We start from the raw sequence: 20,751 nt of genomic DNA, 5'->3' as shown, positions 1-20,751 counted from the left end.
AATATTATATAATAGTAATTAGTTGATTTCATATTGTCATATATTTTTTGTTTTGTTCGAATAAATGAAACTACCTATCAAAGAAATCTAAATTTATACAAAATTATATTATTCTTGTATTACAAAAATATATACCTAACCTCGAATAATACCATTAGTTTAATACTAACAATACTAGGTATCCTGTATATGTTTTCGCTCAGTATATAGCCTATGTAAAATACCGTGAACTAGCTATAGGCTGTAGCTGCTGTTGTAGATTTAGAAATGAATTAGGTTTAATATTGGTAATTTATCACTAGGGAACAGATTTGAATGCAAATTGAATTTTTTTCTGAATGTCCAAAAACATTGGTTTTCAAGCAAAAAGTTCATTTCATACATCAAAGAATTAAAAAATGTAACTTTTATTTAGCATTTTTTAAAATTTTTAGTGCATATTGTGGTTTTTAAGTCATTTTTTCAACATTTTTTCCCCATTCTTCCTAAAAAAAAAATTAAAATACCTAAATATGTATTACGTTACGAAATTACGAAATTATTGTTGACACGTGTATTATGTTACGAAATTACGAAATTATTGTTGACACGTGTAGACACAAAATGTATACATACAAGTTACACCAGATTATTACCCACGTCCCACATTAAGGTAAAGATAAGAGATAAGATACGTTAAACTATTTATCTAAAGTTAATTAATTAAGGTTGTATTGTATTTAAATATTTTTTATTAGATTTTTCATAATAATGTGTTTTTTCATAAGTTTTAAATACAAAATTTTGTTTTTATTTAATATAAACCCATTTTTAAAGTTTTTTAGGGCATTTTTATTGTTTTTTAGAGCATTTAAATCTGTTCCCTATTTATCACTATCATAATCGCACGGTGTGCATGGTACACACACGCTAGGACTCTCTGTAATTTATAATATATATCCACTACTCAATCTTATCTTAATTATAAAATTGTAAAAATTTTTATCCATGTAAACTATCAATGCTAGGGGGTGGGTCCCCCTAACATATACATAGGTTCTGCGTCACTGAGTCAATCTCATAAAGGTAAGCGCCATGAACAACGAAATAAGAGTATAGGTAGGAAAATCCTTATCAACAGCAACCCAAGTAAGAACAGGATGAAGACAAGGGGATGCATTATCGCCTATTTTATTTAACTTAACACTGGAAAAAGTGGTCCAATACACTAGTTTTGAACAAAGTAGAGTACAAATAGATGAGTCAAAGCTTGGTCTTCTTGCGTACGCGGATAATTTAATGCTGTTAGCAAAAAATAAAGAAAAGCTTATTGAACAAACTCAAGAATTACTTGAAGTAGCAAAAAGAGTTGGGTTAGAAATAAACGTTGAAAAAACAAAATATATGATAGCATTGAGGGGGATTTTGCCAGAGGATGTACACACTCGTCTAGATGTGACTGAAGTGAGGACATATAAATTTAACGGATTATAGAATTTCAAGTATCTAGACGCACTTATAACTTAAAATAATGATTAACAAGAAGAGATAAAAGCAAGAATACATACTAGCAATAGATACTATTTGGGATTGAACAAGCTGTTCAAATCAAGAATATTGTCTTAGAGCCTAAAGGTACAATTGTATAGAACACTTATTCGACCGTTGGTGATGTATGAATGCGAAACTTGGACGCTTCATAAGATGGAACAGAATAAACTCTTAGTATTTGAACGAAAAGTTTTGCGGTCGATTTTTAGCCCGTGCATAGATAGGAATATTGCAGGAGAGTGAAACATAGTCGATGATATAAGAAAGAGGTGACTTGTTTTGGCAGGCCAAACATGGATAAAATTAAAAGAATATTATAGACATCGTACTATTGGTGTTGATGTAAGTACAGTTATTGTAGGATAAACCTATCTTAGTAGAAAATACAGATAATTTAAAATCAGACCTTAAATCTAATACTTATTATAAATTTATGTAGGTACTTACAATGTATAGTACAAAAGTAAAAACATATTTTGTAGTTGAATTATTTTATTTATAATGGTAAATTGAAGTTTAATTTCTATTTACTTATCAACTGTTAAATTAAATACAGCAAAAATATTATTATATCGAAAGTTAATGTTTAATATCAGTTATGTTTTAAAAATTGTAATTAGTTTAATTTTTATGTTAATATAAAGTGCATATATAGTAATGTATACGAGTCAACGTCAAATCATTACATTATAAACCATGGTTGGATTGCGTCATGATCTATGGTGAACATGTATGGCTCCTATGAATCAGTTTCCCGCATTATAAAAATAGTTAAGTTACATGATTATATTATTATCGATACAGCGTGAAAATGGAAAAAAAAAAAAAAACAGTAAAACCAAAATGTAAAAATAATATTAAGTTCTTCCACCGAGCGTCAATTTTCGACCAGCGCACAATATTGTTGTATCCCGTCGAGTTGGATTACAATAATCGGCGGATGTCACATTTGCTGTTCCACACCATCACGTAGTAGATGACGGCGGCGAGGATGCCGACGAGCAGTATCAGGAACACTTCGAACACGCCAAACTGTCTGGCCGCTAAACGCTTGTTGTTCTTTCTGACGGTGCGGCCTAATTCGCGGCCGACGGTGACGTAGATTTCACGCAGTTCTCCGTCCGCGGGGGTGGACGGCGGTCGCACGCACACGATCCGTCGTCGCTGCGTGCTGACGACGGTGCACGGCGTGCCCTTGGCGTTGCCCAATCGGATGGCCAGGTCGACGGACGGCCGGTAGCCCCGGTCCAGGTGGCGGCCGTTGATCGTCACGTTCCGGCCGTCGTCGGTCTCAAAGTCCGTGAACACCGGATCGGCGTACAGCCGGTAACCGGGAAAGTCGGGCTGCGGAGACAAGTCCAACGTGTGGTTGGCAAAGTACACGTGGAAACCAAAGTTGAATGACGGCGCCGCGGCCGCAGCGGACGATCGGGGCGCGTCGAGCGCGGGCGACCGGCACTCCATGAACGTGTCGTTGCGCACCGTGCAACCGGCGTAGTGTCGCACGCCATCCTGGTCGTCCACGTACAGCGTGGCGTTGCTAACGCACGTCAGGTGGCGGCCGCGCACCGGGATGTAAGTGCCGCCCGAAGCGATACCCGAGAACGGCTGTCCCGCGTCCAGCACTGGGTCACCCGCGTACACGAACTGCGCCGGAGGCTTGGCCAGCGGTGCGCCGGTGCCGTTTACGCCGACTTTTCTCCTCAGAAACTTGTCAAACACGACGGTGACAGTGCCCGCAGTAGGCCCGTCCGACGGTCCGGTCACGCACAGCATGCGATCCTCGTACCTGGCCACCACCTCACACGGAACGTTGGCCACGCCCACGGACACGGTGGCCGTGCTGCTGGCGTCCAGGAAATGGCCGGTTATGTGCAACAACGTACCGCCGGAGACAGGGCCGCACGCGGGGCTCAGTGCGATCGGCTCAGGGTAGATGAATCGGAACATATGTGTCGATGTCAGCCGCAGCGTGCCGTAAGTGATGTGCACGGGGCCTGTGGCCGAGTCGTTAGGATTCGGTGATCCGATCGTGCACGAGATGGTCTCACTGTTGACCGTCTTCGGGTAGAGACAATCGCGCCCGGCCACCGTGACGGTCACCTTCCGCGATTCGGACAGCACGTCGTGGTTCTTGATGGTTATCACCAGTGTTGCTCCACCCGACCACGGTGCCGACAGCGGTTCCACCGACTGGATCGCCATGTCCGGACAAGCGTCCGCGGGTGGTCCGGATTTGGCGAGGAGGGCCACCGCGTCCTCGTTACCCGGATCATCGGCCACCGTGCCTACGAAAGCAGTCGCGTTTCGATGGCCGTAGAACTCGAACAGGCCTGTGCACATGTTACTGACCGAACACCGTTTGTAGTAGAACGCGTTGAGTTCTGGGTCCCAGGAACACACGACGCAGTTCTTGGTCTTGTTGGTGATGTCACAATAATGGCCGTTGTACACGGTTAAGTAGTCGTTGACGCCGTCGTCGATCCGCAGTGGCACGCCGTCGAACACGATACTGTAGCTGTAGATCATCAGCCGCTGATTGTCGAACTCCCGATTGTCGTTGCTCATCGACTCGCAGTCGATCGTGCCCGCCTCCTCGTTCACCGTACCGTTGTACGTGACGTCTTTCAACGAGCACGTGATGTTTCTGTTGCCCAGGTACTTCACGAAACCGCTCACGTCGTTCGACACCTTCACCTTGTACGTGGAGGGCAGGTGCATTTTGTTAACGAAACTGTCGACGATGGTAAACTTCGGACATTGCGCCCGGATGTTCACCATCAACAGTTCCGGCCTCCGCGTCGTGTTCACACACGTCTGCCGTTTTAACGACCAGCTGCACGACGGCTTTTCTGCACATTTCGTACAAATCCGCGATCTTGAACAATCCACTGCATCCTTTTGGTTGTTACGGACGAACGAAACGACTTGTGGTATACATACCAACACCTATAGAAAAGGAAAATGTTAACAATTTTATTTTATTCACGTGTAATATAATAACACTATATTGAGTATATATATACAGGGCTGGGCCGATCAATAACGGCAAAATAAAAATTTGCGCCTCCCTCCCTAGATTTTCAAATTTAATTACATCAAATTTTACGCCCCAAATTCCTACTCCATATTTTTCGCTCCTGGCAGGCGCCCACATCCTTGCCAGGCCCTCGGCCCGGCTCTGAGCATATATTAGGTATATTTTTTTTTTTTATTATTTTAGAACCATCAGCTTAAACTATTACAGTTCGACAATTACATAGTACTTAAATTGACATTAACAAGAATAAAAATAACAATAGAGTTGTATATAATATGACAAAGATAATAATAGAATACGTATCGGTAAAAGTTAAGGTACTGATACCGTGACCGGTTGTAAACGATTAAGAACAGAGGTTAATAGAATGATTAATGGATTAATTATCGTTTTGAATTCTTCGATGAACTTATTTATGGAAATTGAATACGAATCTTCGGGCGGTGTGTTAGCAGTGACGTTGGCATAAGATCTATTATTGTGAATGGAATTTGGAAAGACTGGTCGGTTTTTTGATGAAGGCGTTGGGTTGGTTGGAGTGGGTAGTTTTCTGTTGATCGCGGATTTGGACTTCTTGCGGGATTGAATAATATTCATGTACACAGGACAGCCTTTGTATGAAGCTGTGTGTGATCCAGCGCATAAAGCGCATTTAGCGGGAGTCGACGGGGGTTTTGTGCATGTGGCGGAAGGATGGTTATCCCCACACTTTACGCACCGAGGGGAATGGTGACAGTAATTACTCGTATGAAAGTAGGCCTGACAGTCTTTGCATTGAGGAGGGGATAATTTTATTTTAGGCCGCTCGATTTTGATTTTTGTGTGGCACAGTGAATCAATGTCGAAGATATCGCTGTTGTTATTATTATGTATATTACATCGCCGTTTTGTGAGAGAGTGTGAATGAGAAGATGGCAGAGGTTCGAGGTCAATATTGTTAGGAAATTCGCCTATACAACCTATTTAGTACACCTATAGTACTAGAATACCTACTATATACAAGTGTTCCCATTAATAGAGCGGAGGACAAAAAAAGTTGACTTGTAGGTGTATTATGTAATGTAAAATATAGCAAAATAAAAGTATTAGGTACCAGAAAAAACTGGATCGGGTGGGCTATGTATTATACTTAAATATTTTCTAAACATTATATTTTAATAATATGCAAAAAATTCTATTGTTAATGATTTAGTTGACTACCTTATATAGAGATTCAAGATTTATATTATACTATAAGTACCTTACTTTAACTTACCCTAATTTTAACTATTTATAGACAATACCTATACATTATATATTATAACTAATCTCAAAGTTTTTATAAATTTACAAATTACTATCAAAGCAAACCTGCCACTATTTTGAGCCAACATAGGTTTCGCCATTAACATCAGCGACATACTGAAATTAGATTCGATTCTCCATACAAAAATAAAAATTAAAGTCCCACGGGAAAAGTCCTTTCCTGCTCAATGCAAACATTGCCAAGCATTTTTAAATTCTTCTAAAATACAAGTCTAAATCCCCTTCAAAATTAGATTACTAAATGTTTAATAATGAGAGTTTTAAAATGATAATACAATTTAAGTAAATTAATTAATTGAAAAAAATATAAGACGCCGTTTCCAAGTAAATTTGACGAGGAATTTCAGATAAATTGAAAATGTCAGTTTTATCGGATAGCATAATATTTATAAAACTGATACAAGGTTGATACATTTATCTATATAAAAAAAAAAAATTAATATTCGTGCTCCGCTATTTCTTTTACACATTGCACACACATTTACACGACCCGTTTACTATTACTAAAACAATTTTCTGAATTGAATGTTTTTTAAAATGATCGGTATTGGATACAATTAAAAAATTATATTAAAATTATTCAAAGGCTGTAATGAGTTTATAAATTTGTACGTACCAATGTGGCTACAAGAAATCTATAAATAGATGAACCATTCCAAAATTGTTTTCTTGTCCCTGCAGTTAAGTCAACCATGATGTACCTAAATCAAAATCTATAATACATTTAAATCATTTAATAATAATATGAAATTATTTTTTATTTTAAATATACAAATTGAAGTAAAAATAAATGATTTATTAATATCACAATCGTATCGTATATATTATATTAAGTTCTTAACACTTTATATGACACAAGTAAAACATGAAAAAGACAGTGAAACAAAATATGACGAATAATAGATAATTAATTAAAAAAAATTCATGATTTTAAAATTTTTTTTATAATTATGATATAATATAGCATATTACTATTTTAAGTTATTGATAACATTATATCATAAAATTTTTGAAAAAAATTAAATTAAACAATGTTAAATTAAGCATATCTACTTTTTTACTCTAAACAAATTGTTATCAATAATCAATAAAAAATAACTTTAATGTAAATAAGATGTGTTCTAGACTAATTTCAAAAAGTAGCGATGTTATTAAGATTTAAAGCAAAATAATAATAATAAAAATGATTATAAACGACTATAAAACTAATATTTAAGTTATTTAAAGTTAAACTAGTTTTCCAATCAAAGTGCCTCCAATAGTTCATTGTTAAATTTTCGATAATTCATAATTCCATCGAAATTCAAGCATACTATATATGATATATTGGTAATGATATTAATACAGTATAACAAATAAAAAGTGTTACAATTAAATAGTATCATTACCTACTAACTATATTTGCTACTTAGTAGTTAGTATAATTTATTAAATTTTCTAAATTATAATATCTTTAAATAAATTCTCTCTAAAAGATTATGTAAATATAATAAAATTTATTATAAAGAAAAAAATATTAGTACCTAGTTAAAATTGACCTAAATTGAATTACAATAAATATTATTGTTTTATCATCGAATTATATCACTGATTTTATTTAAGGAGATTGAAGCACGCGCATTTTTCATACTTTTTAGACCAATAAGTACATACTTCGAAATGTCTAATTATAATTTTTAAATTTAATTTTAATTTTAATTCAATTTTAAATTTTAAAAGACTTTAAAATTAAGTTTTAGATACATTATTTTAAATCAAAAAAGCGGGTAAGTGGATAACGTTCTTCTGTACATTAGGTGCCTAAAATTACATTGAATAGTGAATGGATGTATGCCATTTGAGTTCAATTGTATTGTATTATTAAAGTCATTAGTACCATAGTAGGTTAAATTAAATTTTATTGAAAAAATTGTATTTTAAATTATGTGTGTATAAATAATAATAAAAATAATATATTCTAAAAGTTTCAAGAAATGCCCACGAATAATATTTTTTAAATAACAACAAAATAACTGTAATTGTATTTAAATATGTAATTTCGTTTAAATTTCTTAAATTTTCAATCCTTATATTATATTATATAAGTTAAGCATTTTATAAATTTACAAGTACAAGATAATCAGAAATTTTATTTTGAATTTAATAAACGTTGTTGAAATTTAAGATTTAAATGCTTATAAAAAAATGTGTGTTTATATATTTTTAATTTTTTCCAGCTGCCACTGTAAAAATATATCAGGAACCTTTTAAATGATAATGAAATTGAAAATCATAGCATTATTTCGACTATTTATCGCGTACAGTATACTACTTTACACAGTCGCAAAAAAACACACTGTATTGCGATTATCATTGAAAAATCAATATATTCATTGCTGTGCTCAGAATCTAAAATCATACAATCACATGCTCGTATTTCTCTAGAAATGTCTAATAGTATTGAGTAGTAATAGTTTACTTTAAGTCTCTGTCAAACAGAAAGCGTTATCTTCACGTCGCGTGATTTTGTAATTTGTTATTCACGCGCGTAAAAGCACCACGCCGACCAGCCATTTACCGCTTTAACGCGTTCTGTATAACAGAGCCTTTATACGATTATACTAAATGTATATTTAGAAAATATATTTAAAATACTGTCTACGTATGCTTAATATACGACCTGATAATTTGTGAAAATTCTCTCTAGAACAATTTGTCTATTAATCAGAATGTTCATAGAAACTAAAAAGTATCTATATATTTTTGGCGTATATGAGCCACAAACACAAAATAAGATCTGCGCTGTGTTATTGAATTAAAATGTGTAATAAATAAAAAATTAATACATTTAAAAATAAAAGTACAAAATTCATGTTTCAGATGATATCTTTAAGGGATTCGATATCGTGATTTTCTGTCTTTGTCTCACACATGCGTGTCATAGGATTTTATAGCCGTGTTCTTTGCTAAACGTACCGATGGATATATTGAAGCGATAAGAATTCTAAAACAGATTTGAATTTGTCACCAAGTGTATTTGAAATTGAATTTCCCACATTTTTAATTTTAAATTCTTCAAAATTTAAAAACAACAATTTTTTAGTAATCATTTTTTAACATAATGTTTTAAGGAATTTGAAAGACGATATCGAAAATGTGGTAAGGACAATCTCAAGTAGTCTTGACGACAAATTTAAATCTGTTTTTGGAATTCTTATCGCTATACATTAGATCAATTGGTACGTTTGGCAAAGAACACGTCTAAAATCATAGGTAGCACGCTTACATTAAAAATAAGCAATAATGGTATCGAATCCCCTTAACCTCAGGTTACTAAGTTCAACTTATATTTTAATTATAAAATATGAATAAATATTTAACACTAATAATTAGGTACCTGCCGTTTTTAAGAAATTTCAGTATACCAAATTTAATAAAAATTTAATGTGAATAATAATTATTAATTACATTAGAAAGTAGGTCAACAAGTTATTAAAATAAAATTTTAAAAATGTACTCGTATTTTCATCTAACTCTTCGAATGGCCGCGTAATTTAAGTTTTCAATTCTTGACTATGGCAACTACTTATACTATTTTGATTATTAGATTTTTTTGACCCGAATCATTCGAGTGTGGTGGGTTGGGAATTGGGAGGTATATATTCAGATGTTATATCGAAAATATTATTATTAACGAAAATAAAATAAATGTATACAGTATACACAGTAACAGTAATACAAGTCTATATCTTGATAATATGGTCGAAAATAAGTGATACTGAAACTCAAAAACCCAATGGGCCAATATCAGGGCCGGCGTGAATGAATAACAAGTGGGGGGGTGTGCTATGGTAAATTTGCCGACTTAAAAAAAAAAATAATAATTAAAATTTGTTAAAATGTTGTCATGTACTCATGTATTTATCAAATTACTTGCATTCAAAATATAAAATATGGTAGGTTATACAATACACATAGATTATAATATTTCTATAAGATATTTAATTTTTACATAATTATTCTTCTTTCTTTCAAAAGTGACCATTTATCAACAAGCATTGTTATATTAACATTATCCAAAATATCTTTGTTTGAGTTCAGCAGCATTAAATTTTGTAGGCGATCATTAGACGTAGTAGATCTTAAATAGTTCTTCACCATTTTTAATTTACTAAATGCCCGTTCATTAGATGCAGTACTAATGGGAGCTGTAAACACCAACCGTAGCATCATGTTCACATTTGGTAAAAGGTGTTTAAAAGATTCTGAGGTTTTTAATATTTCTAATAAATTTAACATACCCTTACAATGATGAACTAGTATTAAAAACTCGGAAAAAATTCCATCATAGTCTGTTAATTTGGATGCAGAACTTCCTGGAGGAAATAGTTCAGGGTGCCTCAAAATATGACATAAGCAAAAAATAATCTACCAGACCTGTGACTCATCAAAATTGTGAAACCATAATAATTAATAATAATATTTAAAATTCACAATTTTTTTTTTGTGTATCAATAATCAATAATAAATAAGTAGGTACTTTTTCTACTTTTTACCTTTATTTTTAAATTTGCCGACTTCTTATACAAATAATAATTTGCCGACTAATTAACATAAAAATACCAAGTAGGGGGGTGTGACACCCCCCCACACCCACCATTAACGCCGGCCCTGGCCAATATATATTATTTATGGTAAATTTATAAATGGGCCTGATCAACATGAACTGGCTTTAAAGTTTATAGACCGAGTACAATACAACAATTATTGCGATCTTAGAAGGCTAAGGTTGTGAAAATCAAAATTAGTCGAATGATTCAATAGTATGATATGATACAAGTACAAATTACATCGAGATAAGACATATACTTGAAATATTATTTATTTATTATATTATGACCATAGATATTAAAGAATGGATAGGCCATTAATTATGCTTATCATACGAGAACGAACATGAAAATATAAAGGTCTTATACAAATGTATAATTATATAATTATTGTAACATAATTGATGATAAGACCTCTGCCAGAATGAGAGGCAATGGTATAAATCAGTCTTTCTCTCTTCCACATTCCAGCACACTTTCCTCTATTTTATTGATATAGCCATGGCCTATCCATTCTTTAATATCTATATTATTATGATTCGTCAGTAGTCTTTACGATAAGACGAGTACAAAGTATAAAGAATATACAATTATAGGCCACTAAATCACGAAAGAAAAAGAGTCCATTACCACACTATTGATTCAATAAATGTCTAGTGCAATGTTCATTCAACCCGGTGGTATTAGTATACACTAATATATCATTACTTGGTATCTTAGTATATTCTTAAATTCTATTTCTCGATGACAAAGGCATAAAGCACGATTAAAATATAAATTACGATATTATCATAAATATTAAATAATGATACAGAGATACCTATGGAAATAAAATAAATGAGAATTATAATAATGGTTAACTGATAATAGCATAACAATGTGGGACGTGGGTGGCTGATAATCGTTTAAAATATGTATTGGTTGTTACTGTAGAAATGATGAATTATTAAACATCAAATTTAAATGAAGCATATCTTTGCAAATAGAAGCCAAAATAATTAAACGCACTTTATATTCTATAACTATAGTTACTTCTTTAAACTTCACATATTATATGCATGCATAAACCTTTAATTTTAATTTTATCGTAAATTACAATAATATTATAACTATTATCAAGTGCAAAATTAAAATATTGTTTCTCACCGACCACAGTGTTTGTACAAATTGTATTTACTTCTTACTCATTAGTCATTAATCATTATATAATATATATTGTTGATACTTAAAGTGGCAAAAGGTATAACTATTTGTTGTAATTATTATTTTGACAAAGCATTATATTTTTTTAAATATGCATTAGGTATTTAAAAATCTACACAGCAGTCGGTAGCCAATTTGTATAATAATTTTGCTTGTTGAATTATTAATAATTAATTATCATTAAGTAGGTATTAAAAAACATATTTTTAAATACGAGTTATAGACAGCATGCTGTAATATAAAAATACATTTGTTATAAATACTATTATATTTTAGTATTATGAATCCCTGTAAAACATCCTGGGGAAAAAAATACACGGAAAAAAATCCGACCATAAAATTATTATACGGGAAAAAAGTCCTGTTATACAATCTACAGAAATAGAGTGTACGGTAATAAAGATAGCAGAATTAATCTGTATTATAGAAGTACGCATGCTTGGTATTGCGATGGTAATTTTTTGTGAAATCCAGAAAATTTGATTATATGTTTTTCGAGTGAAAACTGTTTTCTTCTAAAAAAAAAAAAAAAAAATAGTAGGTACTTACAGAGAAGTTTTTAACGTAATTCTAAAAGAGTGTAACAATCGACAATTTTAACCAGATGATCTACAAATTTTAAATTTAGATTTTGAACAAGCTCCTATAGGCTATAAATGCCACCCAGTAAGATTGTTTTTATCACTTACCTCAAAATATGGCAAGATAGAAGAAGTTTCATTACAAAGCTAAATATTAAACGAATGATACATTAAGTAATTTTTTGCTATGCTAGATGATTTAGCATTTTTTTCAATAAATAAAGTTTTCGACGGATTTAATTATTTAAAGACAGTTTGCATAGAAGAAGCTACAGAGGTTCTGGATTATTTCATAAAATGTATCAAACATATATTAACATATAGAAAGACAGTAAAAGGTATGAATATAAAATTTAAAAATAATAAACCGCTATTTCCAATAGAAATATGGAACGTTCACAAGGCTACAATAAACGGTCAACATCGTACAAACAATATTTGCGAGAGTTGAAACAACCATTTTACGAATTCGGTCGGACACGCGCACCCAACCGTCTGGAAGTTAATCTCTAAAATTTTATTAGTATTTTAGTATTATCAATTTTAAATTCCATAATCAATAAATCAAACCGGACTTTTTTCCGTATTATAATCTTGTGGTCGGACTTTTTTTCCGGCTCCCCTCTATTATGATAGTCTATACGTATATTATATAGTTATTATATTAATTTATGTTATTTTTGCTATTCTAATAGCTGAGTGTTTACAACGTGTTTAACAATAAAATATTATGTAGTTGTATGTTATAATTTTATGTTTAGAACTTGAATTAATTAACAATTAAATATTTTTAAGTCTTACTTACCTGCTTATACGATTATATTGTTCCATCCGACGGTTACAGATCTGTTTGTTGACAATTGTATGACCGTTAAAAACCAAGGCGTAAGCCAATAATTTATTATTATAAATTATAATAAAAAAATAAGACACTTTTCTGTATTAAAATCGAAATATTTTCAATAAGAATATTTTAGATGTGTACTCCTCGTACCTCCGTACACGTATGACGACAGTCTTGTCAGGCGACTGCTCGGCGCTCGTGTACGAAATGAGGCGCCCATCAGACGCATCCAGACATACTTATCAATAATCCATTATCGCCATATATTGATGGGTAAAAAACGTGTTTTTAACTATTTTAGTTGACATTTAAATAAACATTAGGCCGAAACACGATTAAGCGATTAATGTACTGATATCATATAACAATAGCATATAACATTCCAAATACTTTTACTTATATATTTTAGTTACATATCAATGTATATATTGATCGTTTTCAAACATAATATTATTTGAACTTCGCACCTGTGAATCTCGAGATACAAAAGGTATTCGCTTCGTATAATGATGGGTAGGTTTAGTAGGTACCTAATTATATATTGCTTCCGGGTCTAACTGGCGACAATAATAATAGTATGATAATTTAAGTATATTTCGAGGTGGACCTGTATACGTGTACGTTAAGGGTGGTGAAAATGAGAGTTTTATTACAATTTATACAAAAAACTTCAAGAAAATTAAATTAATCAAACAATTTATTATCATGACCAACACATTATAGAACAGTTACAGTTGACAATAATATAATAAAGGGACCGGACATCCGAAACCAATCTACTAACAATAATGCACGCACGCGAAAGATGGTATTTTGTAAATGTTTAGTCACTAGTGTGTATCGCGTTAATGGCGATCACGTGATTAATCGTATATAATACATGCACTTAAAAATTAATAAAACTATTGTATTAATCGCGTACTGCGGAAGCGTCGCGTCGATATTCGGTCGTCTTCCCTTCGGACACGATCACTTGTTGCGATATCCAACCGCAGTGGTGGGGTTGGTGCACGCGGCCGACGTCGTGGCGCCGACCCGGTGTCTGGTGGTCTTAGTACGGTACACGGCAATGCACGCCACGGCAATGGCGATCAGACAGACGATCTTGACGCAGTTGACCACGCTGTCCGATGGGCCCCCGCCTAGGCCGCGACTCCGGCCGTCCGCCTTGCGCTTCACCACACACGCGAACGTGTCGCCGATGGTGACGATCACGCTGGTCACCGTGTCCAAGTCGACCACGGACGCGTTGGTGGAGGGCGCGCACACGATCCGTCGGTGGTCCGTGGACGTCACGTCGCATACGCTCCCGGAACCGCGGAACCGGACCGTCAGGTCGTCTTGCGCCCGGTAGCCGCGGTCTAGATCGTGGCCGTTGATCGTGACGGTACGGCCGTCTGTCACGAAGTCCACGAACACCGGATCGGCGTGCAGGCTGTAACCGTGTGGGTCTCGCGGCGGCAGCAGGTCCATCTCGTGATACTCGGGGTCCTGCACGCGCAGTCCGTACTTCAACGACGTGACTGCACTGCCGCGTCCGTACTCGAGCTTGGGTGCTCTGCACACAGCCAGCGTATCGTTGAGCAACCTACAACTGGAGTAGTGGACCCTCTCGCCATGTCGGACGTAGAACATTGCATACCGTAGGCACGAGAAGTGTCGGCCGCGCAGCTGAACCGCTGTGCCACCTGACGCGATGCCCTGCAGTGACTGGCCGGGATCCAGCGCGGGCACAGCCGCGTACGTGAACACCACTGACCCGTCGCCGACGTACTTGCTCAGCTGGCCATCGAATACCACGTTGACCCTGGCCGCCGTGGGACCGTCGACCGAGGCCGGGTCGGTCCGGCACAGTATTAGGTCCGAGTATATGGCCACCGGGTTACACATCGCGTAGTCACCCACCGATACCCGCAATGTGGTGCCTGCATCCAGGAACCGGCCGCCGATGCGCAACATGGTGCCGCCGGCTGCGGGCCCGCACCTCGGACTCATGTCTGTGATCACCGGATCCACCAGTCCGATGACGAGCGCTGACGTGATGGACACCTTTGGCGGGTCACCGGTGTACAGCAACCGAATCGGGCCCTCGTGGTTGCGGCGGCGGTCCGTGTGGGCTGCCGGCATCATGGTGCAGGAAATGGCCGTCACGTCTTCATCGGCAGTCATCCTCTTCGTTTTGGGTTCCGAGCACTCGCGCCCAGCCACCGTCACCGCCACTTCCTTGCCCTCGGCCAGGATGTGGTGGTTGACGACCGTGAACCGCACCGTCGTGCCGCCCAGCCACGGTGCCGTTATCGGGTCCACGGACCGGATCTCGGCTTCCGGACACTCCAGACGCACGCCACCGTCTCTGTCAACGTCGCCGGTCGCCACCACGGTGTAGTTTTTCACGTTCCACTTGCCGTAATACTCGTACTGGCCCACGCACCGGTTTTTCGTCGAACATCGTTTGAAGTAGTTCTTGTACCCGTACCCGCTCCACGTGCACGTCACGCACTCCTCGTCTCTCCATGTCTCATTGCACTCGTGATCGTAATACACAAAATAATTGTCGGAATCGTTGTTGAATCTTAGTATTATGTCGTCGTCGATCGTGATGTGATAATGGTAAACCATCAACGCTTTAAATCGCTTGTCCCTCTGTGCCGTTAGTTTTTTCGTGTTACATTTGATCTCGTCGTTCAATATATATCCCGTGAGTTTCTCTTCTTCAAAGTTGCACGTGATTTTACGCCCTTGTAGATATTTTACGAAATTGTTCTTGTCGTTCGTCACCGCCACCGTGTACGAGAATAACTCATCCCTTAGCACGGAATTCTTTACTATGGAGAACTGAGGACAGTGTCCTTCAATGTTCACTGTTAGATTTCCTAAATTCGAAGCTGTCATTATACATGTCTGAATATCTAACGACCAACTGCAAGACGCATGTTTCGCACATTTCAGGCATGATAAGAATTCTGAGCAAACCGTTGAATTATTCTCCGATTTCAATGGATTCGCATGTGATAATGATATAAATACCTGTTAAAAATAAAATAATTTTTTATTTAAATATAAAATCATCTATTAATTACTATTTTATTATTTTTTAGTGACAGCATTTAAAAATATGGCAATCATTTTAACTAAAAGGACATTTATAGGTAAATTTATGTTTTATGAGGTTGATGATTAATACGATCACACAAACATTATAATATTAAAAATTTTCAAATAGTGTTACATTTATATACAATTTAATTAAGTTACCCCGTCGTAGAAAAATATTCATATTTTAAATATTTAGAATTCAAATTGAAGATAATTTAGTTTATGGTCACAGTTAATTATTATACGGTTTTCTGATTTTCTTACTTTATCTAGTATACGCAAAACAGAGGAATTTAATCGAGTTTTCATTCCAACGTATACATTGATTGATCTATAGGAAGCAGAAAAAATTCTAAAACAGATTCAAATTTGTCATCATGTCTGCTTGGAATCGACTATCTAACATTTTATTGATCCTTCTTAAATTTAAATAAGCCATACTAAAAAATATGTTATTTAAAAAAAGAAATGTTTCAATTTTCAGTTTAGTTAAAATCTATAAATACATTTTGTGTAAAAAATCGATTTCGAGTAGAATTAAAGGATGTCGGCGTATTTTTTTTTTTTAATTTCCTTCTGACCCGGGTACAACAAAGCAAATTTTATGTTCACTAGAATGATTCTAATTAATAATCATAACAATTTCTTAATTCAGAGTGAAATGACCATTTATAAAATGCCAAGGTAAGATTATTATCTAGGGCATCTCATAACCTTTTTATAATATTTTTATTTTAATAAGAGTTTAGGATATATTACAAACAATTCACAATTTTAAAATACTCATAACGTGCTTTAAATTTAAAATATAATAAAAATTAAAAAGTCTATGAGACGTCCCCTAGGTATAATAATCTTAACATTTTTTTTTATTTTTATTTTTTTATTTAAATAAGGCTTCAACTCCTGAGGTTATTAGCCTGCAGTAAATTCTTAACATTTTATAAGAGGATATTTCACTTTAATTTTATAAATTATAATGATTATAAGCTAGATTGTAAGTGTAAAATTTGTCATGTTATGCTTTGGCCAGGGAGAGAAAGAATGCACAATTCTCTTGATAAATTAAAAGATTTTTAGAATTTAAATCCATGTGTATTGACAATAATAGAAAATCACTGTTTTTAATCCCTTTATTTGGGATTAGGTATATACCTATATATTATAACTTAGTAGTAATATTACTTAATAAGTTATAATATATTATCAAAGAGACTTACTAATACACGTTCATAACATTTTAAATTCTCACAGTATCGTCAAAATATAAAAAAAGCAGCGTAATAATTTATTTATTAACCGTTATTATTTGTTTTATAATTTAAATATTTTATATTATTTACGAAATTAACTAATAAGTGATATTTATTTCGAAAGTTTTTTCCAGATGATGTTTTTACCATATGAAATAGACTAGCCTACGAAAATAATGCGTATTAAAAAAATAGTAATAGTAATTTGCTTAATCTATAAACCAATCGGAAAGATATACGGAAAATATTATGCTCTATATATAGCAGTTAAAAATAAAAAAAAGGCAAGATAAATATTTTAATTAATTTTTACTATAATATGCAAAAATCTTCAAGTTTATGCCTATTCAAAAATATATGCAATATAAGTAGATAAATTTAAAATTCACAGCCTTCCAATACTAAATTTCAACATTTTTTGAAACAAATATCAAATGGTATAAAAAAATATTTCTATGCAAACGACAAACTATTCGTCTGTAAACATACAGAAAACTTTTTTATACAAATATGATTTTGGTAATTTTAACTTTAAAATTGTCTTGTTTACATACTATTATAATAAACATTCCATAAATATAAGAACATCCGAAATAGTTTCTTTGACGCCCACGATCAATCATGTTTTCTCGATTTTGTATGATCCTAAAAAATAAAAATAAAATATTTATAAATTATAAAGCTTGCCATAAGTTTTCTTAAACGTTAAATATTATGACTCAAATGCAAAATAAAATTTTAACTTAACGAAATTCCTGATAATACACTTAATTGCAATATGTTGGCTTAATATATTTTAAAACCATTTGTATAGTTTATTTATTTTGTGCAGTATACAGGCACAGTCAAATTACTTTTGAAATATCAAAGCTTATCTTAGTACAGTTTGTAATTAAATTAAATGTAGGGAAATATTATAATCACATTAACAGTAATAACAGTATAGTCAGTGGCTCGTTTCACTAAGAATGTAGGTACCACACCCAGGTTTATTATCTCTCTCTGCCGCAGAAGCGTATTATACTAGGGACACCTATTAAAAATAATGTATATTTTCGAGGTCATCTTTTAGATTTTTTTCCATATTAAATTTCACAAAAGAAATAATGAATGGTAGTTTGATTGATTTTCAAAAAATATATTTGTAATCGAAACAATTTATAACAACTAATTCCTGAGTGTAGTAAAAAATATAATGTAATTCCTACATTTGTTACTAAAGATTTATGATTTATTCATAAATTCCCATAAACACAAATAAAATACTCTGAAAATTAAGAATTTTTTAAAAAGTATTATTAATATATAGGTTTTATACTTGTCACTTGACGAGATTTGCATAATTTGGTTAATTGATTTTAACTTGTAATGTAAACAATCTTATGGACTCGGACTATTTACTAACTACAGATTTATTTAAATATCGCAAGAACAACATGAAATATATTTTGATAAAGTTTACCATTATTAGAAATATTTCTCTACTTGGTTAATTTTTTACAATAATGTAATTTTATTTTTATTTTTGAATCTGTCATCACGTTTTTGATTAGAAATAATGATTTGATTTTTGACTTTAGCCTTTTTTGAAAAGGAAAATTCATTTAGTTGGTACTTGAAACGTAAAAGTAAAAAATTCCTAGTAATTTACAAAAGCGTCAAGAAAACCCTTATAAAAGTAACGAAAAAACGGAAATTTTTACGCATAATCAGTTTTCAACAAAATTGATTTTTTATCTTGTTGTAACTCGAAAATCAATCATTGTAAATATTTGAAATTTTCACCAAATGTTTATATATTAGCGTTATATTTTTACGATTAAAATTTAAAAATTTTTTCACTTTTTTAAAGCTATTTATAGACAATTGAAATCTTCGATTTTTCTAAGTTTTTATTTTTTTAAATGCCTATAAAAAAAATGTGGCTATATCCAAAAAATCTTTACGTTTTTCGTTTACAACGATACATGTCATCGCATTCAAATTTAACACATCTATTAGTGACCTACTCTCCATCTATACCTTACATAAGAGCGATACCCAATTGCCCACTTTATTAATATTTGAAATTGTCCACATTTTTAATAATAACTACATGTATTGAGTGTTTACATATAAGTTGTGACCAAAAATTCTCAAAAATCTGAAACTAATATTGTTGTCATGACATTTCAATATTTGAAAAATCAACAAAAATTATTATTTTAGTAATTAACTACTTTTGAATAGTTAACTTGGCCATTGACCATTTTATTATATCATTTATTTTTTATTTACCGTTCACTTTTATAATTTTTACAAATAAACATATTTTTTTATAAACACAATTTATTAATAATGGATTATTAATACTATATGACATTTTACTCCGGTGCAATAGATGCTTATAGTAAATGGTATTTTAAGTTATAACAGACTGTAGTAATTTATTAATTATTATAAATTGATAAAAAATGTATCAGTTTACTGAATTTTATATTATTCTGGATATTGGTTTATATTTACTATTTAGTTAATGTTTCAAATAGTAATAGATTTACCTTGAATGTGAAATATATTATTCTGTTCAGTTATTCCTGTTTCATCGAAATTATAAACTCAAAAACACATAACTTTAAAAGAATATTTAATTTTAAGTTATTATTGGAATAATATTAAATTAATGTAATAAGAACACAACATGTCAACATTTTACAATACATTTAAATAAAAATTCAAGAATTCAAGAGCAAAATATTTAAGTACTTATGTTCTGCTGACTGTAAACCAAATACAATTGTTTCACAAATAAGCTATAGATTATTATACAATGTTATTAAATGTAATTATTTGGTCAATATGTTATTTTTTATGTCATTGTTGATTTACTTTATTTATCATCCAATTATTATAATTACATAAATGATTAAATTATATTGCCGTGATTGAAATGGAAATAATACTATAATTTTTATACGATAACTGATAACTGGGAAGTGGTATAGCTTTTAAATAGTTTTCTTTATATTGCTTAATAATATAATATATTCCAAGTGCGGATGTGCAAGAGTATGTGTATTAAAATGATCATTAGTGAGTGTTAGAAAATAACCGAGATTGGATTTAACTGGAACTGGGATTCCATACTCTATTTGTAAATTAAAGGATTTGAATGTTAATAATATTTTTAAAAGAAGGCTTAAGCCTATTGGTGTTAAAAATTAATAATATGTTCGTTTATTAATAAACAATTAGTTATTTTTAAAATCTAAATAAATATTCAATTTTTTTTTTAAAGTAACATAGTACTTTTAATTAAAAGTTATGGCAC

The 20,751-nt window shown here is 32.9% G+C and overlaps 2 protein-coding genes across 3 annotated transcripts; both read right to left on the bottom strand.

The window, feature by feature from the left end:
• Window positions 1-2,090: 2,090 nt before the first annotated feature.
• LOC107165101 (plexin-A4-like) lies at window positions 2,091-13,233 on the bottom strand. Of its 2 annotated transcripts, none has more exons than XM_015513180.2 (3): window positions 13,054-13,233; window positions 6,492-6,588; window positions 2,091-4,479 (listed from the first exon to the last, which is right to left on the bottom strand). In XM_015513180.2, exons 2-3 carry the CDS (start codon window positions 6,567-6,569, stop codon window positions 2,455-2,457), a joined length of 2,103 nt encoding a protein of 700 aa, XP_015368666.2. In that variant the 5' UTR covers window positions 6,570-6,588; window positions 13,054-13,233; the 3' UTR covers window positions 2,091-2,454. The 2 variants fall into 2 exon arrangements, with proteins under 2 accessions (XP_015368666.2, XP_089073942.1); XM_089217816.1 differs by having other exon boundaries at window positions 6,492-6,576.
• Window positions 13,234-13,771: 538 nt separating this feature from the next.
• Window positions 13,772-20,201, bottom strand: LOC107165098 (plexin-B2-like). The gene is made up of 3 exons (XM_015513177.2): window positions 19,982-20,201; window positions 17,996-18,086; window positions 13,772-16,119 (listed from the first exon to the last, which is right to left on the bottom strand). Exons 2-3 carry the CDS (start codon window positions 18,062-18,064, stop codon window positions 14,062-14,064), a joined length of 2,127 nt encoding a protein of 708 aa, XP_015368663.1. The 5' UTR covers window positions 18,065-18,086; window positions 19,982-20,201; the 3' UTR covers window positions 13,772-14,061.
• Window positions 20,202-20,751: the final 550 nt, after the last annotated feature.

The sequence above is a fragment of the Diuraphis noxia genome, unplaced genomic scaffold, assembly GCF_037042655.1.
Source record: "Diuraphis noxia isolate RWA-SAM2 unplaced genomic scaffold, SU_Dnox_SAM2 contig0001, whole genome shotgun sequence".
NCBI classification, from domain to species: domain Eukaryota; kingdom Metazoa; phylum Arthropoda; class Insecta; order Hemiptera; family Aphididae; genus Diuraphis; species Diuraphis noxia.
This window is presented reverse-complemented; position numbering and strand designations above follow the sequence as displayed.